The 25,895-nt window shown below is 45.3% G+C and overlaps 1 protein-coding gene across 3 annotated transcripts in view; it reads right to left on the reverse strand.

Moving 5' to 3' along the window:
* Positions 1 to 25,895, reverse strand: part of LOC149340186 (uncharacterized) — a 110,211-nt gene that overhangs the window by 71,402 nt on the left and 12,914 nt on the right. For 2 of the 3 annotated variants that reach the window (XM_089548955.1, XM_089548954.1), the window contains exon 2: positions 15,181 to 15,249. The exons of the other annotated variant lie outside the window; for it this stretch is intronic. In XM_089548955.1, the coding sequence (XP_089405081.1) occupies positions 15,181 to 15,249 (69 nt within the window). The remainder of the gene's footprint in view (positions 1 to 15,180; positions 15,250 to 25,895) is intronic. 3 annotated transcript variants of the gene reach the window in all.

The raw sequence follows: 25,895 nt of genomic DNA on the forward strand, positions 1-25,895 counted from the left end.
CCCCATTCGACCACCAATTATAGGAATGGCTTTCGTTTCCTCTCATTTATTTGCCATCCGCACAGTCAATACCTCGAGCCAACAGAGTGCGCAACACCTCCGCTTATGAGAAATTCAGCCCCCCGCGCGCGCCCTTCCCTCTCCCAGAAGGTCAGACAAGTTCAACGCTAATAACCCTTTCATAACGTCATTCATAACCCTCAGCCACGGAAGGCACCGGAGCAATACGAGAACGGGTGCGTGTGTGTATGCAGCACAGAATATTAACACTGGGAGGTATTACATGACGACGCGCATATCCATCGGCGAGGCTGAGCTTTTTCGCGTGATAGAAAATTTTTCCTCGCCTCCCTAAATTAGGCATCAACATGTCGCGTCGCGGAAAAGGGCACAAAGACGTCTGGGTGTGATGCAAGTCCTGAGACAGCCGCTCATTCGGCGTAATTGCTGGTCGCGAGACGCAGCCACCTCGTCACATGGCAGATAACGAATATGCATGATTTACGCCGCCGCCCGGCCGACCGCAGACGGCCTCGCTAGCCGCCACAACAACGCGGGGTCGCGAGAAGCCTCAGCTAGTGTACACAAGTCAAAAGGAAAGTTGCGCCGAGTCGACGCTTTCTAGCTGCATCTCGCAGTCGTGGATCGCTTTGGAGTGCACGCCGGTTTGGTACGCCAGGTTGTGGCGGCTTGTTTTCAGGCACCTCTGACTAAATATCCTCAACGGAACAAGTATTGTATTCGAACCCTGATTTTCATGGATAGTTCAAAGCACAGCCCACATATTTTTCTCAGTAACTTCGACCCTTGGGCTTGTTGGTTCATGTTTCTGAGTTGTGGTGCATCAACTGTGTGTCCATTTATGTGCCTCCATCTCTTACTTGTCTTTTGATGCGCAACAATTCGGGAATATTTTCCTCCTCCTCTACTGTGTTTACTGTGTTCATTTTCTATACTTGTTTGCGCGTTGAAAGAACCGGGAACGCAGCAATCACACCCCTGAAAGCAATGTTTTTTTATTTGTATTTCTGCGACCGTATTTGTAACGATTTTTTCGCAAATCGTTTTATCGCACCCCTACCAGAGGTCTAACAAACTGTAAGGTAAGTGCTGACAGTATCCAACAAAGTCATTCGTAGGCTCTGGTATCAAATGCGAGACCGACAAATAACAAAAAAGAGGAAAGTATGAATAAAAAATTACTACGAACGAACAGCCCTTCATGTGCACGCTTGAGCGGTAACCATACAATTTGCTTGAACTACTATTTAATTTCTGTAAATTAAGTTTTGATGGGAGAAATAGCGCTTATGTTTTCACATTTCATGCTATATTTATCTCACGTTATTTTCCCGATCGTCTTCATTTTATTCACTTCTTCATTCACCTCTGGGCCAGAGGGCCAAACACGGAAATTTTTCGGAAACCCACAAATTCGCGCGATTTACCCCGCCGCGGTGGCTCAGTGGTTACGGCGCTCGGCTGCTGACCCGAAAGACGCGGGTTCGATCCCGGCCGCGGCGGCTGAATTTCTTGAAGGCGAAATTCTAGAGGCCCGTGTGCTGTGCGATGTCAGTGCACGTTAAAGAACCCCAGGTGGTCGAAATTTCCGGAGCCCTTCACTACGGCGTCTCTCATAGCCTAAGTTGCTTTGGGACGTTAAACCGAATAAACCAAACCAAACCAAACCAAATTCGCGCGATTTCCTTCATGGTTTCTTCACTATTCCTAGCATCCTTTATTCTCGCGTTTCATATTTGTTTTTTTCCAGTAGGAGCGCCACTCTTTCACCTTCATTTATTCTGTGCTAGCCGATATAGGCTCCATAATGTAACACAAAACGCTGCGTGATTCTTGCGAAATACTCGTACAAACATTTCGACAAGCATGCGATAACTGCGCTGCCTGATAATGAAAGTAGGCGCGCAGAGAACACAGAAGTACATGCTCACATAGTTGCAATAGACTTACGCACGCACAGAAAACACAGAACGGTTTCCTCTCACAACAGTGAGGCTGGCGGAAATAAAGCGGATCACATCGGCTCCTGCGCGGCAGGCAGTAAGCACACTCCGTCTCCTCGGCTCGCGTTTCCTCCGAGGCGAGTAAACGGTACTGTACGCGCGGTACATTTCCTCCCGTTATGCTCCCGTTATTGGTCCCAGCGGCGGGTCTCCCTCGTCTCGCCCTCGCGTTTCGGGATCGTGTCCACAGAGGGACCCGGGCCTGCCGTGTATTGCGCAGCTCTGACAATCGTTGCCGTAGGCGCGCTGCCTCGCCCATGGCAACTTGGCTGCGCTATTTCGAATCCGTCGCTTGTCTGCCCGATTGGCGTACCAGCTCAGTATCAAACTGGCTGTGCTGCCCATTCGCTCTCCTCCGGAAGCAACTACCAGCGCTTTGATGAGCGCGAACTCGGTCACAAGATACGTCGTGAAGGAAGGCTTCAAACATAGATGCAAGGTCATGGTCATTTGACTACTTATGCTTTGAGAGAGCACTTTTCAGGCCACTGTCAACGCTTGCTTAGCAATGGAGATCTCATACGACCAGTGGCGTCGGGGTAGTTAGGAAACTGTTTTGGGCACACGCGTTGTTTCCTTTGTTACTATGAGCCAGCAACGGTGTCACGTGGCAACGCCACCCTTTCCAGGCTTCGGAGCAAAGCGCAAGGTAGGCGCTTATATGATACCGTATGATGAGCTGACTGTTAATAAATAACCGGCAGTCGCAAGGGCGTAGGCTCTTTCGTTCATATGTTTCCACGGTGTCGCGCAGCGCGTCGGTCCAGTCAAGAGAAAGAACGTGTCCAACCTCACTGCACCATTTGTTCGAGGAGCGTGGCCCTTGCGGAAGTAGCTTAAGCACGCGTCTCCCCCCAGATGCTCACCATGCGGGTTAGTTTCCGCAAGGTTATTTAACCTAAGATGCGCAGCAAAAAAAAAGGAAAAAAACAATTCGTCTAGCCCTGAAGTTAGGCTCGACCATAGGTTTACGGGTTCAGAGAACGAAAGAGCGGTTCTAGAGAATAGGTTACTGGTGAACATCGAGACCATGTTCGCGCCAAATATTTGCTTGCGTTGCTGTAATAACGCACATAGGTACGCACCTAGTATTCTAAGGGCATCACGAAGATTTTAATTCTTCAACGCAGCCGTTAAAGGCACACCTGTGCTAAACACTCCCCTTTCAAGGTTTCCTTATGACAGATCCACCAACGAAAGCAGACCATGTGCGATTGCATGCGCTTGTCGATCGCCGTTCTGCACAGTACGCCGCTGCAGCAGTCATGCACAAGGAATAACAAGCAACACGAGATGCCGCTCAAGGCGTCACGCACACCCGGTCTGGGCTCCCACGCTGAGCGCGTGTGGGCCAGGACCACGGGCTTCGGGACTTTGGCTCGTAAGCCGCCTGATCCATCCAGCGGAGAAGGCGAAGCGAATCCGAGCTTAGTTTTCCGGACGGACTTAATTACAGCCTTCACGATCCTAGCGATTTTCTTCGTCAAGCGCAGGGAACGACGCGGCCGCAAATGACGGCCTGGTAAGCCCGTCACGCAATCAGCCTCGTTATAAGGACGGATGAGCGTCGACAGGGGCTGTTTATTCAGGCTCGTTCGTCGCCAGATGGCGCAATCGGCGCTGCCTGGACGTCATTATGGCGCAGTTAAAGGGCATGCATCACACTTCTGCAGAAGAAAGCGCTGCCTTCCCCTCCTTAGAGCCAGTCACTTGATATCATTAAAATTAACCGGCGCCACGTCCACATGTGTTTACTTTAGTGACAGCGAGAAGTATTGAACAGACTGCAACAAGTGCTTTAAAAAGGGAAGTTTGCCGTGCGTGGGTAGTAACGCGTAAAATGTGTGAAAAACGCAAGTCTGCTTTTCAGCTTTGGCGTAACATGTTGATTCATGCCAGAATGAACGGAATGCTTCAGAGCGAATATCGGCGAAACAGGACTCTTAAGCGAGTCGAATATGACTCTCGCGCCATTGTTTCGTACAAGCGTTCAGAACTTTGTTGTAGACAAGCCTTAAAAACATGCCCAAAAACTGCAACGACAAGACAGCAGCTAGGTGGGCGGCCCAAATAAAAAAAAATAAAATAAGCCTTGTGACCTGACATACAGAGTGCAAATTAGAAAGCAACGTTCCGTAAGTCACTGTAATGGAATAGTAGACTTTCTGACGGGAGTTAGGGACCTGAATATTCTACACTCTTCTCAGCTGACAAGCAGCTGCATTGTTTTCCCATGGCAGGCGCGTCGTTTCAAGTACCATCCGCGCAGAGTTTACAGTCTGACGCTTTATTATATAACTCAAATGCCTCCGTTGGCTCGCGTTACAGAGTCCGACTTGCACACTCAGCCGAGTTGCTGCTCTTATCACAACAGATACTTATGCCACTTTCATTTTTGTCTTTCCATAGACAGCACGTAACTTCTCTTTTTCTTAGGCTAGCCTGCTCGAAACTTATTTCTCGATTTACAAATAAATTCACACCCGCTGAAGTGACAGAACTTGTCCCACAGGAGGAGCTGGACTATGATATGCCGGCGGTGCCGCGACGATGTGTAAGAAGACGCCCCGCTTGCGAATTGAGCAATGAGTTACGGCGAGACAGATAAAAAGGGGGAAGACACGGACGATACGCCTTTCTTTTCTAATTTGTTTTTTCGTCATGCTTAAGCCCACCCCCCCCACCCCCTCTAAGGAAAAAAAAAAGTACGACCTATCTTCGCGTCGTGCGCTTGTCTTCTTCAGGGTTATCGATTATTCAGGCAAGACTTTTTCATTATTGGGTGTTAAAGTGTTAGTAATTCAGAGGAGACTCAAAGCCCCATTTTATTACGACCCTCCCCCCCCCCCCTTCGTTCTTCCTGCGCTCTGCGTTCACGCAGTGATTAGGTTTCCTTTAATAATTCAAAAGCGAAGGCGCTGAACCAACCACACGTAGTAAGCTCTGCGGGAAACGCGAGTTTATCACGAACGAAAGGAGCCGTTCAAATGGAACAAGTTATTTTTTCCCCCGTTGAGAAAGAAAGTAACATAACCATTATGAAAGTAAAGAGTAAGTAAAATGGTAACGCAGGGAAAATGACAGAAAGCGAGCGATGCTAATCTAATACAAAACACGTCTAATCCAGAGAATTCAATTTCCCCAGCAAACTGAGCAGAGGTAATATGGGGCGACTCTGGAAAATCGTGGCAACCGTTGAGCTCACTTCGCAGGAATATTTTTTTTCCCTTTCAAAGCTTCCTTTCTAGGAAGTTCCGAAAACAGTTTAGCTTGCAATATATCGTATTCGTGGCACAGAACCGCTGCCATCCCCCCTTCCCCCCCTCCTCTGCCTTCTTCCTATTTCCCCATCTTCCACTTTTCTACTCTTTAAATCCATCATCCCCTAATCCCTTCTCTCTCTCTCTCTCTCTTTCCCCTAACTTCTTCTCCCCGGTCATCCACGCGCCGCAATTCTCTGTCTCCCTAATCTTCGCTTGCCCTTTCTCTTCTTTTATCCCCATCTTCCCTACCCCACCAGCCTGGCGCAGTTGCGGTGATACCACTTAGCTCAGTGAAGTCACGTGCGCCAGTCAATTTTCCTTTCCTCACCACACCACTTTCTCTCTCTAAATGCAGACTACCATAAAATTGCAATACCACTTTTTTTTTTTAATTTTCAGCATGCTTATAAACCCTGACGGCTCCAGAGAGGATTTATGTGATATATATATATATATATATATATATATATATATATATATATTTGCCCGGGAAAAAGCCACCACGAAAAAGTTTCGGGGATGCGGGTTAACGGAGAAAAATGTATATTTCCGCTCGGCCAGGCAAACCAATACACTTAGAAGCCTGTAAGCAAGAAGTAAAATGCATGTGCTATAAGCTGGAACAAATACCAGCTGGCTGGCTGAACGCGGAAATAAACACCTCTTCCACGAACTCGCGTGCCGTAAGCTTTTGTACACGACTGTACATACGTAAAAAAAAAAAAAGACGCGTGCTGTTACGGCATTTAGAGGCCAACGAAACTTCATTCGTGGACTTCGTTACCGAAGCTTGCTTCTTCCTGGTTCTGTTCGGCTAACCGCCTCATCTGGCTCAATAATTGATGGCTTACGTTAGTAGGTGCGTCAAAGCTCCCCTCATTTCTTTTTTTTTCTGTTGAAGTGCGGGCCCGGTTGCAGTTGGGAAATACGTATACAAGGAAGTGAAGAAAAACCGCCCTGAGGCGGTTTGCTTAGCGATCAAGCTATGCGATGAAAGAAGCAGTAATAAAAAAAAAAGAATGAAGAAGAGTAAAGAAAGTGTAAAGAAAGGTTTTGAAGAGAATGAATATTAGAGCTGCAGAGAGCGCGTGTCTGCCAGGCCTCGCTTCCTACATATGAAGCACAGCCGAGGCATTTTCTGTCGTGTTTCGCCATCGTTCTCTTCTGCACGCCGTTCGATGCGCTAAGCCCTGGATTACGTGAGGACGAGCGGTATTATGCTGACACGCTAGTTTCCCACGCTGCATACCGAGGAGTACAGTAGAAAGTAGAGTCAGGGGAGGAAAGGTCGCGGCGCTAGGAAGTTGGCGTGGTAAGGGGGAGAGTCAAGGGAAACCGAGCCCTCCTCTTCCCCTTACCCTTTAATTTCAGCGCGTCCATATAGTTACTTCCTTTTAGGAGATTTTTCTACATTCTTTCACCGCCAAAAAAAACCTCTCATACTTGGAAACCTTTACAGAGTATTGCTCTGCGCTACTGCTTTAGCCTTTCACCATCCCGCAGCCTACGATATCAAAACTGTTTGTCCTTTGGCGTTTAATATAGCTTGCATTAGCACAACCGTTCCGAGCATTGCCCTTTCATGGACTATTGAAATGAAGCCGTGGTCCATGAATTAAGTGATCGGTGCCACAAAATTTTCTCGTTTCGTGCGCGGCTTCAGGCAGGCCCTTTCATTTTCGGTGTACTGATTTTTAACTCCTCGAATGGAAACCGTTCAAAGAAGGCAGCAGCGTCTTTAAGTCAATAAAGATAATCAAAACGTCTAAGAACGGTTCAAAATAGAAGAAACTGCACATTAAGTATACCACGAAGAGTAGGTAAATAGTGTACTGTCTACGGTCTGACAGCATGTTATGTACTTCTGTAGAACTATAACGGGGCACGGTTGAGCAAGTAATAAGTAAAGTTGGTGAGGGTGTAGTGGACTTGTTCCAGGACGAATGATTTCACCCCCACAAAAACGCACTTCCGAGTCTGTATAGTCACTGAATGGAGATATAGGCTTTTCATAGGGTTCTCAGTTTTTTTTTTTTTTTTACCTTTGACAGTTTTTCGACAAGTTGACAACTTTGAGCAGAAATGTTTGCTAGAAGTTCGCTGACTGCAGCTCTGAGGCAACTTTAGGCAAGCCCTGACTCTTTGCGAAGAGTGCGAAGAGTGCGCAAACACTGTGATGCCATATTTTATAACACTGTATGCAAGTGCATGCATGATTGTCTTTTTTACCGATAAAGGAAGGAAAGATTTAACTGTAAACAGTAACCATGCCGTTCTACGCAATCTGCCACAAACGTAAGCCATGTGACTATGCCATGAGAGGTCGCTATCAAAGTAGTAGTAGTAGTAATAATAATAATAATAATAATAATAATAATAATAATAATAATAATAATAATAATAATAATAATAATAATAATAATAATAATAATAATAATAATAATCTTTATTGCAGCTTTGTATACAGTGCAAATGAGGATCAGGCCCGTCAAAGCCAACAAGAGGCTTGCCGGAGTCAAAGCAAAGCGACAAATTGGCAGGGAAACAATGGAAAACACTAGTCGCTACAAAGTGCAACTAAAGCTAAATGAATACAGAATTGGCGAATCGAGCACCAAGTTAAAGGCTACGGAAAAAGGAAACATATAAAAACAGAATCAAGTGCATCTTCGTGATAAACAAAAAGATCAACATAGAGCTTTCAAGTGTATCTTCAGGTTGTGCAAAGAGGTCACTTCCGAAATTCATCAGGCACTTCATTAACGATTTCGGGCACATACGCGCAGGGTTTTGAACTTCCACACCTCGTTAAAATCCGCGGTACAAAATAACGAGTCGATTTCCGCAACTTTCTACTCGGAACATTCAGCACTAAAAGGTTGATATGGCAATCACGTACATATTGGTAACAGTTAATCACTTTGCTAGCTAACATGATTCGCATGTTTTTTGACGTCCACCAACACTGGCATTACTATGACGCTAAAAAAAGCTTTCTCTATCTCCGAAATCCTGGTTTTAAAAGTAAGTGGCGGGCTTCCCTGAAACACCTGGTACAAATACGAGTCCAGGGAGGCTGGGCCGAGACAAAGAACCCAGCACGTGACGCGGCATGCAACAATAAACCATAATACAGAGTTCAGAGCCGCGACCCACCCTCGCTTTTACTCACAACGTCTTCTAGAGAAGAATAGGGAAGGCATTCAAACCCGGGACAAAAAAAAAGTGCTTGAGACAATGCGCGCGAGGCAGTTCGCGACTAAAATCTTTTTTTGCTCTACCTATAATCGAAAACTGGCGCGCAGCGGCACAATGGCGAAACTGACCTTGAGCGAATCCGTGGTGAATGCCGTTTGCTGCGTCTAAACGTGTACAGAACAAGCGTATGCCCTAAAACGGACGCGTTACACGAGCACAATACACGTCACGCGAATCAAGGAACACGCCCGAAGAGAAACGTTCGAATATCGATCACAGCTTATCTTCCTTGGCGTTTCGATTGCGGCTTCTGACTGTGAGCGCGAGGCGACTGATACGAGGGCGTTACGGGAAAGTAACTGCAGGCCATGAAACTATGACAATTCTATTCAAATTCAGCTTAATGTGCATTCTTTTCGCGCGTCGTCATTGGAACAAGCGACGACCAGCTCTCGTTTTCGCCGGAATCTGCGAGTCGGCTCAGAGAATACGTGTGAAACAAAATTGAATGAAATGTCCGCTCTGTATCCATACCACCGTCTCCCCGTAGCCAGTGACGACTGACTTATGTCCCTTCGTGACTCAAGTGGCACTTTCACTGAGCCGGCAAATGTGCTAAAAAGAAAAAAAAAATACATCTGCGACATTACATCTGACAACGCGTGCATGGAAGGCCTGAAGAAGTTTTCACAACCTCAGGGAGCGTGAAAACCCTAAGAAAGTCGGTCATGCGAATGGAAAACAATAGCTAGAGAACTGAATAACAAAAGTGCAGAAGGCAATTGACTAGAATTTCTGGTAATTGCGATTGCCTCGAGAAAGGTGACAGACACCACTGTAGCTAACCAAATTTTCGCTATTAAGACAGTGTTTTCAAAAGTCAACGAACGCCGTCCATTGACGAAATTCGAACATCAAAAGGTATTCTTGCTTAGAGAGTTGTTTGGATATAATCTCTTTGTGGAAATTTGGCGTGTATCGTTAGCATGTATAAATAAAGCAAAAACCACTTATGCTCATTACCAGCAGCCTCACTAGCAATACCATAAGTATGCGCCTTTGGTTATCAACAATGCTTCTGTCAAACCCATTAAACAGTGTCCGAGAAATATTTGGGAATTTGACCACAAAACGAAATCTCGAATAACTTTGTTGGCGAAAAAAGCAATGGGTAGATTACGAAGCCGTTGCTGTAACAAGTGAGACTTTGTACTCTGCGTAATAGTAAGCTCACTCCTTTTCGGAATGCTTGGCAAACAGATTTGCAACCTTTCGCCCTGCCGATACGCCGCCAGCGTGGGAGACGAGAATTGCACAACCTCAACACAACCCTTTTAGCTTATTGATACGTATACGGTTTCACGTATCCAGGCGTCGAACCTACCATTGCTTTTTTATTGTGTTTAGCTTTCTACCACTGACATTCACGTCCTCCGGGAATTCGCCTTCGCTACAAGATACACGTGGTAATCCCAGCCTGCTTCTTGCGCTTCTCTCACACTAAGTTCTAAGATTCCTCAGTACTATTGCTACCCGTGCATGCAAGTACAGCACCGACGGAAATTGCACGCAGTATTTTTATATATTACATGTTAAATTCGCGCCTACGCACTAAAAAGTTGCATCAACGTCCTGAGATGCTTTCCTCTGAGATATTTTTTTTTTTTTTTTTTGCAAAAGGTCGCCTTTGAAAGAAATGTGGTTTTGGTAGCAGGCCAAAGCTTCGATAAACGAGAAATCGTTTCAATAGGTGTCTGTTTCTAGTGTTTTCACGGGGAAACATTTGCCGATGCTTACACAAGCGAAAGTTCAGGGAATCTGGTCAAGTTAGGTTTTTGCAGAGAAATCTGAATTCTGCAAAAAAAAAAGCCGCGGCTGGCGGGCAGTAGTTGACCAAGCAGTAAAGCACTCTCACATCTGTGCTAACGTGTTCACACCCACGCTGAATGTGAAAACGTTTTGGATCCGCTGATATCACCGCGGCACGCTGTCAAGTCCGTACTGGGAAGGCATTGCTCTGAGGGTTGGTTGTCGCCACGAAACGAAATCTGCGAAAAAAACCCGAATAGATTCCTGAAGCACCTCTTCAGCCATATCGCTGGCGATTGTAGGTTCTGCAGTAGAAGTTCATTCCCAGAAACCTGGTGATGCCTGCTGGAAAAAAACATCTCAGGAAGAAGAATCTGCGGCCCGGATGAAACATCCGCCTTTGTCTTCGCACGCGCAAAATTTGCATGCAGTGGTTGTATGCGCAAAAAAAGAGAAACTAAATCTTAGAGGCAGCTAATCCAGAGGACACACAGAACTTTAATTAGCTTTGCCTTCCTGGGACGTCTAAAAATTTTTGGCGTGCTGCGTTGTCCTACGCTCCGCAACCTACCGTGCGCACGTTGTGTGTGACGTCACATGCTTTGATGAGCCACGACACAGGACTGTGCCAAAGGTTATGACTCTGTAAACATAATTTACGCTCGCATGCTCTTCAACATGAGGGAAATTACCGCGGGGAAAAAAATGTCGCCAGTCAATTTGATGCAAGCAGTTTTAGTTTTGCCTTCATGAGGATGAAATAAGTTTACTAAAGTCCCTTGATCCAACACTGCCGCATCAACGACATTAAACTAAGTAAGTAAGCTGATAACATTACAAACGCGAAGACGCGTTGCATAAGAATAACAACACGTCAAAAGTACTCTGACAAGAAAGAAGCTGCAGCTGCCATGGGTGTAAAAAAAAAAAAATACCCGTGGTCTCGCGTTGCAACCGAATCACAAAAAAAGAAAGCATTAAATATCATCTTTGATTCTAATGTAGCGTTTAGTGGCGCTAGAGAATCTTCAAGGAAGTCTAGCCTGTTCAGAGAAAGAAGTACAGATGAAACACACCGACAGATGAGACACTGCAGGCTAACTTGAATTGTTGTTTTCAAAACTATCGATTCAACCGCTCTTTCTGGGCACTTTGATGTTTGTCCGGAAACAAAAGACACATGTAATGCTCGGAAAATTTGATTTCTAAGTTTTTGTCGCTTTTCTATTCAAACTCGAGACGTCCTCGCCAAGTAGGACTCCGCGATCCCCCGTTTCGAAATGAACAGTAGTGCACTTTTTCACGTTGCCTTTTTCAGCACAGCCATATTTCGACAGTGCTATGCCAGCAGCGTTCTGACTGCCGGATTTTATACAGGCATCTACTTCGCATGCGCTGCACAATCTACCACGCACGTGCGCTCAATCATGCTGCAAACAGTAAAATGGTCCGCGCCGGAAAAACTGTCTCGACGCACCGCAGTATACTTGGGAAGTCAGCCGGTGACGGCGGCACCTTTATATATTTATTATTTATTTTGGCCTTTTCTATCGTATAAAGATCAATTTTCGGTAAGAGTTCTTTTTGCGATTAGAACGCTGTTATCTATCTACGAGGGGGTACCCAAAAGAAACCGGACTTATTTTTGTTTGAACTTATTCGTTCACATTTTAAGCACAGACCTTCAATGTCCTTCAAAGTATTCCCCACTTGCAATGATACGCTTGTCGAATCTTTCATTCCATTTTTCAAAACATTGTTTAAATTCATCTTTTGTGATGCTTCACAGTGCCTCCGTCGTTTTTTTCTTCACCTCAGCAACATCTGCGAAACGGTTTCCATTCACCTATTTTTTCATTCTAGGACACAAAGAAAGTAGCACGGGGCAAGGTCGGGAGAGTATGAGGGTTGAGCAATAGGGGTTATGCCATTTTTGGTCCAAAATTGTCGTAGAGACATGGCTGTGTGAGCAGGGGCATTGCCATGATGGAAAAACCAGTCACCCGACCGCCACAAATCTGGCCGCTTCCACCGCACACTGTTGCCCAATCTTTTCAAAACATCCAAGCAGAAAGCCTGGCTAACTGTCTGACCCTGCGGAACAAATTCTCAATGGACGACTCCTCTCAGGTCGAATAAACAAATCAGCATTGTTTTGAGGTTTGGTTTCACCTGACGAGCTTTCTTGAAGCGAGGTGAATTTGAAGTTTTCCATTTGCATGATTGTTGCTTTGATTCAGGATTCGATTCAGGGCCACATGAGTTGTCCCCATAGCATCGTCCTTGTACGTCGTAATATTTCAGAAGTTTCCATTCAACTTTTTCCGAGCAAAAATCAGAATTTCACCGGCGCACGCTGTTCACGAAAATCAGCCATTGCAAAAACGACATTCACACAAAACAGTCGTCACTCTAAAACTCTGCCTAAGCTAGTCAGACCTCCTTCAACGACGGCACTCGGCTTACTGACTCTGGAATGTTCGTTCTATGCGCTCCTAGTGGCAAAACGCGGTACCACAGAAGCTTTGCCGACCAAAAAATTTAGTCCGGTTTCTTTTGGGTACCCCCTCGTATACTGGTCAACTCCAGGTGGGGTGAGGCTTTGTTTTGCCAAAGAATTCAATATTGAGATTTTGGGATCATCTGAAAGAGAGTTTCTTCGTCTTTCAGAAAACATTTTACGCTTGAGTGTTCGCGACTTCTAAAATGATTTTGGTCCTCTTTTCTTGTCGTCACGCAGACCGGAAAAGTGAGTGCGTCTCGACATGGCTTCTTCGTTTCGGATATCTGCAAAAATTCGTTGCTTTAAAGCTTTTTTATCAGAAACACAAGCTCTGGCTGTTTTTTGGAATTTGGACTTGTTCTTAGTATACTTTTCAGCCACTAAGGCTCCTTCTGTAGCTCTTCGGTCAGGGGAAGTTTTGATGAATGAAACGGTTTTCAGAGACTTTACTGGCGTTTTTTTCTCAAAATACTTTTGGATGTTTGTGCAACTTTTCCTTGGGAACTATGAGGCATAAGCAAACAACATTTTTCAGAGATGTTAATCAATGCCATTTGTATAACTAGTGCCAGAATTAACAGCCAAGCTCTTGTGTATTTTTCTGGCTAAAAAAAAGCCCTCATCGGTGGAAACTTCATTGCACCGGCAAAGAAAAAAACATAATAGATGTAGTTTTTTGTTTCAAGAATACCATTTTTGTACCTGCTGTGCAAAGCATTGGTTGCTACTCTCGTACAAAAATTTCAGCAATCTGTGGATATTAGATTTAAAGAAAAAGGTACAGTAGTACAAAAAAAAAACAAAAAATTCTGGACAAGAGTTTAGTCTAGTTTTGTGCTCTAATGCAAGCTGCGACTAACTTTGAGATTTTATGCAAATTTTATAGCCATACCTCTTATTACAACTGTTGTACAACCAACTTCTGAAAATCCTTTACAGTCTCACATCCACCTTCAGTTTCTCCTCACTGTCCCTTTGAACTCTAGCGCATGTCTCCTGCGAATATGCAGCACAGGCACAGCTGTAAGAACGAAAGTTCGGACCCAAGATAGTTTCCACACTAGGAGCATGCGCAGAGGCTTTTACGAACTAATACCAAAGGTGACACTCCGATTGCTCGAGCCGAGTAAGCGTTGTCCAAAGAAAGTCGGAATAGGTATAGGAAAGGTCAGGGCTTAAGGAGCTCGAGCACGCCACACTGGGCCCAAACGACCAAATATCCGGTCGTGTAATGAGCCCCGGCGGAACAACGAATAGGCTGTCGTCTAAAAAGCAAGCAGGAGGATAAGGACTCTACGACGGCAAGGATTAGGGCATCACTGCCCAGCGCTTCTTATACCAAAAGCTCTTGCTGTGTGCGTCCATCGCCCTAAGTTATCTAGTTTCTCGGCCAGTCGTTATTATTATTTTTTTTTAATCCGAAGTGTCCTTCCTCCGCTTCGCTCAGGACGTCGTTATACGTCTGTCCGTCCACGCGTTAAACAACGCGTTCGCTTCCGTTTCCTGAAGACCTGACGAAAGTGTGTTCTTGTTTTTTGTTAATTTTCAGTATTCTACTGCGTTTAGTTCGTAACACTATAATGACCATTATAACGACTAGTCACATCGCTTGCCGGGAAACTATTGCAAGTTACTTGTGTGCAGTGTTCGTTATTGTTGCAACGACTTTATTCACGCACATGATTTGCTCCGATTAGGTTTGATCCGATTCGTAATCACGCGCAGTACGCATTCCATTTTTTTTTTGCTGGAATGAATAAAGCATTCCCGCGTTGCAACCGATCCCGGATTCGCTGCCTTTAATCAACGTTATCACTCAAGATGTGAGGAAATCTTGGCAGCAAGTAGAACAAGGACAATAAAACCGTCATATTGGACTATTCGGAGCACTTCGTAGGCAAACAAAACCAGCAGCAAAGATAGCTATTGTGGAAAGCAAAGTTGGGACCCCCTATCGAGACATCATGGAAAGAATAAATATATAAAGAACAGGTGCGCGATCCCGGGGAGAGGGGTTAGCTGTATTTTTCTTTCTTTTTTTCTTTCCTCGACACAATGAGCGATCAGTGATTGTTTTTTTTTTTTCATTCTTCGTTTTGGTGGCAACACGATGGACGAGGTCAAGGTCAGCGGAGTTGATAGGAAACTCATTGACATCACCGATGCTCGCCAGAACTTTTCTAACATCCTCGTCTTTAGTCACAAGAACTCCCTTTATTTCCATATTAATGACCCTTGAGTACTGTTCGAGTTCTGCTAGTATTTTGTGGACCTTTTCGATTTCATCTGACAGCAATTTGTTAAAAGCGAAAAGCGCCGCCTGATTAACTTTTACAATCATATACATCCCGTTGACAACTGGCAATAGATACGAGGAACTTACCTTGACATTGCCATGCTTGTAGGCTCAGCGCAACAATATATAACAAGCGTCGAACGCTTGTCTTGAGCTCTGAAAGAGAAGAAAAAAAATGTATAATTTATGAGTGTAGCAAAGTAATATAATCATGCTCGACTGCGAGAAAAAAAAGGAAGACTAAGAGGTTTTTGCGCTTTTCAAACAATGCACAGGAGGGCTAGAAGGCATATTATACACGCCTAAGTGGCAGTAAGCAGTAAGTAGCAGTAGTGTATAAGTAGCAGAAGGTTCAGACTCCGTCACTGAAAACATGCTCAGCGTTCCCCTACTCTAGCAAGCAGGTTACGCCGAGCAAATGCGGTAGTAGTGTGCGGACCAGCGGTGCGCACTGGCAAACACGATCTGCCATCTGACGCCCAATTTCAGCCAGTTTTGCTTAAGAAGTACTTTGATTTGGGCTAGTTGGTTCATATCTTGAAAGTAGTTCGGACGGCGCGAAAACAACAAAGACAAAGGAGACACGAACGTGCCAGCTTTTAATGAATGTTTTAATGAACGTGCCAGCGAACACATGCGGAATGTGCGCCAACAACATGGAAGTTTCCTTGCTGACCACTGCAAGACTTGCAAAGGGTGTAGTCCGGAATTGAGCAAAACAGTTTTTTTGAAGAGCGGTAAAGACAGATTTGAGCGGGAAGTAGTGGAGGCATTTTTTATTAAGAAAGCGGGAAGCGCATGCGTGAGTAGGCCTTCAATTTCAATTAGTGACGCTGAGGTGGCTTTTCTCGAAGGCTGTCTTTAGATTTTAACGTTTCTCTTTGACGCTGGGAGGTTTTCTCAATGATTTTGACGCTAGAAATAGTTCTTTGACGCTGGGAGGTTTCCCCGAAGGTTTAAGTTTCATGTCCACCAAAAATTTTCCGCGTTTGTTGTTGGTCTTTCTTTCTTTATCACAATTTGTGTTAAATCAGGATTGTTGAGTTTGCGCTCTGGTTGCCTTGTTCAAGCGTGTGTATTTATTTTGGGAATGAATTGCTTTCATGTGGGTTGCGCGCTCTTCTTATCTTGAGACTTATAAAATAAGGAAAATGTTATCATGTGTATAGTGCAGAACGCATATCTGTCTGTAATAGTTGCGCCTACTTCCGGTGTTAGGACTTTTGATGACAATTTCGTTTTGTTGTGTGATAGGCTTGCGAGATATGGCTGGGGTGATGCATAAAATGTAGGGGTCTGGTGCAATAAACTTCAGTTGCAAGTTGGCGCCCGTCCTGTTGTGTTCGTGTCTCCTTTGTCTTTGTTGTTTTCGCGCCGTCCGAACTACTTTCAGTTTTGCTTATTGGAGTCGCATGCGACGGTCGGGTCTCTGAACTGCAGACAGCAATGGCACCCATGCTCTCCGCTTATAGTTATTTGCTTTCAATGGGAGAGCTATATTCCAGTCGGCGCGTTCCAATGCTCCGTATTCAGCTCCCTTGTTTATGCTATTTCGCTTCGTGCGACTGTGGCATGACGGTGCCACTCCGTAGGTTTTGGGCAAGTTACCCCTATCTCGTTTGCAGACAATAAATGGAGAGCGGAACACATAATACGGATAATATCTCAATGCTCAAGCGGCGACAGTGGGGAGGGCGGAGCTTTGTAGATTACAGGTTGCGTTGTGAGTTGTGCACATTTGGTGGCACGTTTTTCCTCTTGTACTCTTTTGATTTTGCATGTATGTTACCTTTTTAGTTACATTTGCTCTGCCGATATACTTTTATTTCTGTAATATATTCACTAACAGGAGGTCCAACTACATCCCTGAATTTTGGGACCTACTTCGGTATTATTATATGCGTGTGGGCTGCCACATATTATTGCTAATAGGCATTGATATTATTATTAACATTAATGCGTTAGCATTACAGGGGTAAGTGCAAGCGGTAGCAGTGACCGCCGTCAGACGTGGCTAACTCGGATATAACGAATGTTAGTACACTACATCGGATATAACTAACCTTAGTATGTCACGTTGAATATAACAAATTTGGGTGTATAACCTCGGATATAAAGAACTTCAGTGTGTCAACCTCGGATATAACGAAATAAAGACATATGAACGGAACATGCTAACGCATTCAACCGATACATCGAGGATCGCCAAAGAGTTTTTAATATTTGTATCATGATTACTATTTTTATTATTAAAAAGGCTGTGAAAAGTAAAGTGACTAAACAGTGTTTCATTATTGTTGAAAAGGGCGGGAAATAAAAGGAAGGAGAAGGGTAATAACTTCACTGCCCATTTTTCGATTGGGAAACAACACCGAACTTCATTGTTTGCAGGAGGCTTGTAAACAAACGGCCAAGGCGTCCGAGAGGATGTAGGTCGCATGCGGCCGCCCACAGCATGCTATAGTTACCATTCACCAGAAGCCCAGACGTGGCCGTTATTTACGCTCGTAAAGCGTGGAATCGCAGCCAATAAGTCATTAATCATTCCGCACAGCCGTAAAAGTCAGCTTTACGAGCATCCAAAAAACGCGCATCGAAAATCTCGCCGCGAAAGAGCCGGCTTTTCTCCCAGTTGGGATTTAGGGAAATCGAGGTCACCGCCCTCGGAGGCGCCCGTAATCCTGAGCCTTCTGTCAGACTGACGCCGTCCGAAACTTCGTGGACCTTCGTTTCGCTACTTTCCACAATAGCGTGAGCCTCTGGTTTCTTCGATGCTTGGCCTTTTTCGCGGCTGCACTGGGCGCACGACGCTAGCTGCCCGAGCTGAACATGGGACCATGGCACATGCGAATTCTACCAAAATCGAGGCCATACACTACATGGAAGCACATTGTTTTGGTGGTGCCAAATTAAAGGAAACTGGGCCAGTCAAAATCACCTCTGAAACTTTGACTAAAGTTTATGGGCCGCCATCAAAGGCCAACATACGTTAGCACATACCATCATTCAGGAAGATGTCTGTAACAGTACAATACTACTTTATCACGCTTTATTTCTCTCCATTTCTTATTGATTCGAGAGACTCCACGCTCCAGACATCGTTTTCTCGTTCTGTGCTTTTTATCCAGGAACAGTGCTGCGCAATATGCTTAGGCTCTAAACGACACGGATCAGCTAACAGATAAGTCTGAACCGAGGGCACTTTCGAGTTGATAGGCCCCACTACAGTAACAAAACTTTGTTCTAAGCCAGCACCCCTCTAAGGTGTACGCACACATTGACGTAACACAAGGCAACGACCAAGTCGCCCTCTAGTATTACGTGAACGCGAACGTGTGTGAAATGCTCGGCAGAGCGACAGAACACGAAGTACAACGTGTACAAAGCACAGGGCTTAAAAAGCAGAAGGTAGACGAAACGGCGGGGAAATGTCAGTGCCCCTCCTTCACAGAAGCTTCAGCCATTGAAACTCATACGTCGCAAAGAGATAACCCAAGCTTTCAAGGCCTTCTGCCTCTACGAGAGCCCACCCTACACATCTGCATCGCGCGTTTTGACCTCTTATAGAAGCAGTTGACCCGAAATGTCATAAGCCGAGCGAAACCTTTTCCAAACGGAGCAGCATACGCAACATCTTCGGGGTGCCTAGGCTGATCAAGAGAAAAAAAAAAGAACTGCCCCACTGACCTAGTCAAACGCAGCAGTTACAGTTGCCATTGAACACGTCTTGCAACTGTAGTTGTGCAGGCGCAGGGATAAGACATTTCGCGGGTAGCAAACTCGAATGTTTTATTGACAGCTAGTCAAGCGAGAAGAGCAAAGACAAAAAAAAAAGTCAGCCCAATGGATTTTACAGCGGGAGCAGAAGCGATAGCATACGCAACGCGCCCGATCAGGCGCGCCCGTACACTCTGCTATATGGCAGTGCAGCACGCAGGTACAGAGCATGCCAACTCTCTTCACTTTATTGCTGCAGTATCGCAACAGTAGCCAGACCATGCAGATGCGAACCCAACTGTATCTGCAGAAGCGAAATGAGGCGTGGAGAACGGAGTCCGAGCGATACAGAAAGAGCATCCACAGATTAACGTAAGAGTGGGTTCACTGACTACGTCACACTGGATTTCAAATTTGATCCGAGGGACGCAATAGACATCGATGTTTGCGTTCTCATAATTAGGTGGAGCACATATGGCAGGTCGAGTCTCCCAGATCATGAATGGCAGTTTACCTATATCCCTCAAGAGAAAAGTACACAACAAATGTATCTTACCGGTACTCACTTCTGGGGCAGAAACGTGCAGGCTAACGAAAAAAGTTCAGCTTAAGTTGAGGACCACGCAGGGAGCTATGAAAAGAAAAATGATAGGTGTAAAGTTAAGAGATCGGAAGCGGGCGGAGTGGGTGAGGAAACGAACGCGGTTTAATGACATCCTAGTCAAAATCTAGAAGAAGAAGTGGGCTTGGGCAGGGCATGTAATGCGAAAGCAAGATAACCGCTGGTCCTTAGGGTAATTGGGTGGATTCCAAGACAAGGCGAGCGTAGCAGGGGGCGGCAGAAGGTTAGGTGGACGGATGAGATTAAGAAGTTGGTGGGGACAGGATGGCCGCAACTGGGAAAGGACTGGGTTAATTGGAAAGATATGGAGAGGCCTTTGCCCTGCAGTGGGCGCAGTCAGGCTGATGATGATGATGAATTAGGTGGTGGTATCCAACCAGTACCTGCTTTTAAAACCGATGCTCGATGACGAGCTGTTTGTATTTCTTTTAAGCAAAATTGAACTATAATAAAACGGCACATTATAAATGACGCTGAGCAACCAGTGACTCACCCGTTTATTCAGCACTCGTTTGTAAATGCTGGTACGTCTAGAAAATCGCTTCAGGAAATTCTCCCAGCGTTCTTCTTCGGGAGCTACTCGTGTTAGTGCCAATGCTTTTCATCACGTGTTTTTTCGGCATAAACACCGTGCCTAAGAAAAGACACGTCCGATTAATGTTTTCGCAGCGTGCTATACTTACATCCATGCCGTGGATTGGGTTTCCTTAAATTGGCTTCAATTTCACGCATGGTTCACATTTACTCTGTCTTCACATTAGGGCTGCCCGTGAACAGTTAACACTACTTCATTCTTCGCGCCGTTTCAAATGTGATTTTTTTTTTTTTTTTTTTTTGCCGAAACGTCTTCTCTAACGCATCGTATGATGAGGTTCGGTCAACCGTTAATCACGGTCGCTGATAGTAAAAAAAAAAAAAAACTGCTTACACAAACGTCTTCTTCGTAAGAAGAACGATGCATGAATCGAATGTTTACGTTTTTGAGTAGAACTGATCTGGGGGCGCTATAATTACTTCTTCCGCGTTCTCACACGGGTTCTCGAGCCGTCAGAGCGACAGGCAAGCAACCTAGCCGCGCAGACAAGCTGATCTCAGCAGAAGAGCTACTCGGTCTGCATCTCAGACGGGGAAAGCCGCTTAAAAAAAACTCGCATTTATTTTAGTCCCGAGAATCAGTCCGTCTTCAGACGGACTTGTTTATGAGAGCAGCGCGCGAGCCCCCCACCCCCCCACCCCCCCACCCCCCACCCCTCTCGAACCCAGCGAAAGGAGGAAAACTAAAAACAGAACAAATGCATTAACAGGCGTTAGAGCATTCACAAGGTTATTTTGTGTTAGCGTTGCTCAAGGCTGTTCATACACTCATGTTAGGTAAAAAAAAGGTTGCGAGGAGTTACACGCACTTCCTACCGCTGTCACGCGTTGCGAAGGGATCTTAACACGCACGGTGTCGGTATGCTCAGGAGTCCATTGCCCCCCGTTCACGAAGGCAGGCGCACACCAACTACCCAATTAACTGTTTGGCTGCTGGGTGTGGACCACATGCTGTAGAATCGGCGAAGCAGATAAGTTGCATACGCTGCCTAGTACATGGCAAGCCGTATCTTTGACTCGCTTGGTTTAACCACCTGGCAAGCTCTCCAGCCTTACCATCTTCTGCTAAGTGGGCTTCAACTTTACAGAGAAAACAGTTTACTACAAATTTTATGACGTAATAAGAGTATGCACATGTGACCGCCGCGCCCGAGATCGATCCCGGCCGCGGAGGTCGCATTTCGATGGAGGCGAAATTCTAGAGGTTCGTGTACTGTGCGTTAAAGAACCCCAGGTGGTCGAAATTTCCGGAGCCCTTCACTACGGCGTCCCTCATAGCCTGAGTTGCTTCGGGACGTTAAACCCCAATAAACCACCTAAACCAGAAAGTCTCCGTTTTCCGCATATTGCCAAGCCATATTTCTGCGCCTTTTTTTTTTTTTTTTTACCCAAGTGATACGGCATTTAGGCTTCGCGAACCTCTGCCCGTGAACGTCGGCCATAAGAAGAGACTCTATCAAGCGCCACGTACCCTATTTTGAATGATGTTTGAGATGGGTCGCTCAGTGATCCCGCGATCACGGCATTGAGCCGCTTTCTTACTGTATATCACCACAGAGGGCAGGACTGTCGGGAGCCCGGCTTTATTCCTCACCACGACGGATGCGCTTCGCTACGCGGTCACTGCGGCGGCCATAAAGCCGCATGCGGAAAGACGACAGGGCACGACGGTCACTTTATGAGCCCCAATCACCGAGAACGCCCGGCAAAAGCAATAATGTACTTGCACGCCAGCAATGCACTGCGGCTCCTCTTTTCCGATCCTTTCATTTTATTTTGTTTTGGTCTAGCTTGAAAACGAAAACGAATTGAACTGTAGGCTGCCTGGTGACTCCGTTATTACCTCCGTAAATACTTCTGCGCGCGGCAGTCTTGCTTGCTTCCCCTTTACTCCCCATACCCCTCCACGTTTCGAATAGAAAAAGAAAAGTTTAAGTGGGGTCAAGGGGAATAATACAGTTTCCCGGGGACGTGAGAAGTCGGTGAGTCGTAAGTAATTCGATTTTATACTCAGCGGAGTGCGCCTCAGGAACAATGTTGATCGAAAACTCTAGGTTGAGTCCGTGGACTCCGAGGAAGTCGACAGCAGAGAGATGTAGAAAAGTACCACCTAAGTTCTGAAAGCTTTATAACTAAAATTTTATGTTCAGCTAAATTTACTTGCCACTTGCGTTCCTTAGGTGAGGCTTAGTACGAAGAAAATTACCTGCGGGGTGCGAACTATACGATGCGCTCTCTCGTAATACTTCTGTGTCAGCGCTTTACTAGGTGACCCTGCCCTCTGCGTTTATTACGGCTTCCGGGGCAAGTAGACCGCAAGGTGAAGTGGTGCTAGGCATAACTCTATAAGCTTTAAATCTTTTCTTTTTTTCCGTTTCAGGTTTCCAGCGCACAAATACCGGACTTTCAGCCGATGCACAGGTGCGGACGAAAGTAAACGCAATACGCTATTGGCTTCTAATATTTTCCGTGCTTTGCCTTATTGAAATTGCCAGCTAAGGTATGTGCATACTGGTAGTGGATGCTAGTGGCTTTATCGTGAACAATGTTTCTTTATTTCCTATATGGAAGGCATGGTTGCAGCTGGAACGCAATAGCATGCCCCGTTTACTTTATCCACACCTGTACTTACTGTAGGTGTCAAAAGTAACCCCCCCCCCCCCCCCCCCTCCTCTAAGTTCTGGACCGTGCCGCACTACATACAGGCATACAGGCGCCACGTGACGATGCACTCCGAGTATAGATATCGGTGAATTGGGGAGTTAGTTTCTTTTGTCCTCGATTGTATACATATGTTATCGGTTCATTTTCTCCCTTTGTTCGTTTTGTTTTTTGTTCTCGCGATTACCTTTTCAGCCTGATTGCACCTTCTGCACACGAGGATCTGTTAACGTTTGCCCTCGCCATTAATCAGCTGACTAATTGATTGCCAAACTGACTGATTTCCTCGTTCCAGAACAAGAATGTTTGAAATTATGCACGCAGTAGTGCAGGGCTGCAGGCTTATTTCGACAACCTGTGCTGATTTGACAGGCACCAAAATCTCAGCGCAGAAATGCTTTTAAATGTGCCTTCCATTCAAACGAGGCCGCCGCGGCAGGGATCCAAGCGGCGAACTTGTGTTCAGCAGCTTAACGCCATAGCCATTAGTCGAGTCATCCATGCCACTACATTTCAACTCTAACCACAATACAAACAAAGTGAATCGGAAATAAGGCAAGGTTACAATAAAAACTTAAAGGGTCACTTGGGACAGCTCCATACGATTTGTGTTCTCAGTAAAAACCGATCGTTTGGTTCTCTGTGGCTATGTCCACGCCTGTTCAGCAGCAAACGATGCACTGATTGTTGATGAAACTGGATTTACAAATTGTCCAAAGTTTTCCCGCCGTTCAACTCAAAGTTGTGAGGTCAAGACTAAAATGAGCTCCTCGATCAAAACTGCGAAGTAAATGGCGATATGTCATAACCTCAGAAAGGAATGGGGAGAAAGAAATCTGCATGCACACCAGGAGCGTTGTATTAGTAGTAGTCATCGATAGTGGCATCTGCTGCAAAACAAAGAACATAAAGAACCGGAGAAGGCTCATCAGGAACGCTTCTTTGAAGTTATTTTATGTCGTTTACGTATTGGACACACGCACCTTACGCACAACTTTCTACTGACCAAACAAGACAAACCTGTTTGCGAAGAATGCGGAGACGAACTTACGGTTAACCATATTTTAATCTCTTGTGTTAAACTTGAAAAACTAAGAAGAAAGTACTTCAGTCAATTTTATAAAGAATGCATTCCTTTCCATCCAACACTGCTCTTACATGATAATGCCATTGTTAACATACCTTCTATTTTTAACTTTTTAAAAGAAGCAGGCTTACTCGAAAAACTGTAAACATTGAACCACTGGCTCGCTTTATTGCATCATACACCTCAGCCGCTTTCTAATTCCTGAGAAGAAGGCTGAGGCTTTTATTTGATTGGTTGGGATCCTCGACATCCTTGGCCAGCCAAGGATGGCCGCTGAGGTTGCCTGACCTTTTTTTAAAGCAAGCTTTTACCATTAGCCATTCTTAAATCTCGTTTTGTCTGTTATTACTAGCTAGTTAAAATTTTTAGGCCCTTTACACCACATTTTTATTAAATCACACAGAAAACATTCCCTATTACCTTGTGTTTGGCGCATGATGGCCTTAGATGCCTATGTGCCATTAAACCCAACACAACAACAACACACAAAGCTAAAGCGCGACTCCTGACGCGAATCCCGCGGAAAGAGAGACCTGTTTTTTTTTTCGTTGAGCTTCTGGTCTAAGGCCAAAGTTTGAACGACATCGTTATCGGAGTGGGCGGCGCAGATAGTCGATGCTGCTCAGTACACACGGAGATAGGCTACTTGAACTCGCTTCAAGCGTTTCAAGCGCGCTCAGGAGCCGTCGTTCTCCCGGCAGTAGTTCGCGATCTACAAACATATGGACAGGATTTGAATCTGGTTCACGTTTCTCATTTAACGTGCTATTTTTAATCTGTCATCTTTAAATTACAGGCGAAAAGGACCAGGCCGCAATTATCGGTGTCAGTACCAACAAAGTGCGTAGGAGAAAGAAATAACGTTGAAAGCGACGCAAAATAGCTTCGCCTTCATCGTCATTTAATAAACGCCAACTTAATACGTTTATTTCTGACTGCTACTATGCTACGTTTTTAGTTCTTTTTGTTTGTCTACTTGTTTCGTTGCGTTTCCCCTGTTGGTTGCATCTCTTTTATGTTTCAATACGTATTTTTGATCAAATATATCTTAATATTTACCTCATATACTTAAAAGCATCGCTGTCGCGGTTCCTACTGCCAACAAATGTCATTAGTTGAACAATTTTATTATGAGGTTCCATTACAGAATATTGTTCTCGGACCTCTCTTTGTATGATCAATAATGTATACACGTACTACGTGTCATTTATCTCAAGAAAATAAACTTCAACCGGAACCCGTCTTGTTCGAGCGAAGCTTGCACACGCGTCTTTTACGATGCCAAAGTCGCACGTGACAAAGACACGCCAAGTGAGAGAGGTCAAAAAACGAACAATATCTGTTTGACTAAATATGATTGTCTAAACAAGACGCCTACAGATTGTCTAATCATGACAAGGATATAAATGCTCCAGCAACGACGTTCTCGTTTTCGATTCGCGCTAAAAGTCACTTTAGACAAGCACTGCCATTGGACAAAACCGACGTCCGCGGACGGCTCGCATAGCCAGCACGAGGCCGAGATAAGCGGTGTGTGCATTCCGAGAGGTCAGCTGCAGCTTATTCGAAAGTGAAAGCCACTGAGGCAAAGGTCAGAGCAGGGTCGGGCGTTGTCGCTAATCGAAGGCGACCACAGCCATAAATCTGAGGCCCAATCTAGGGATACCGTGGCGAGCTCGCGGCGTCCACCGTTGCCGCGGGTCATTCACGAGAGCAGCACCAACATCCGACGACAAACAGAACGCGCCCTCATGCGCCATTTCCTATAGCCCGAGCGGGAATCATTTTTCTTTCTTTCTGCCTTATGCGGCCTGTACGCGAAGCAACGCGATCGTAGCGCACTCAATCACGAAATTTGTCGTCGTCCAGCCTAATGAGTGAGAAGATACTTTTATGCGGAACTATTCTCGTTGTTGTTGTCTTCGTCGTCTTTGGGGTTGTTAAGAAAAGCTGCTCCTCTTTACCAATGAAATTAGGCACGCGTATAAAAAACACAACAGCCTTTCAGACGTCTTCCAATAACACAGTCTCCGTATCTCTAGATGTCCCGTATAAAGCGCTCACTCTGGAATATTAGCATAATATGTGCTAATATTAGAGGCACACTTTTAGTATCCATGA

This window comes from Amblyomma mixtum, chromosome 6 (genome assembly GCF_055824585.1).
Source record: "Amblyomma mixtum isolate Tamu chromosome 6, ASM5582458v1, whole genome shotgun sequence".
In the NCBI taxonomy this organism is placed as follows: Eukaryota; Metazoa; Arthropoda; class Arachnida; order Ixodida; family Ixodidae; genus Amblyomma; species Amblyomma mixtum.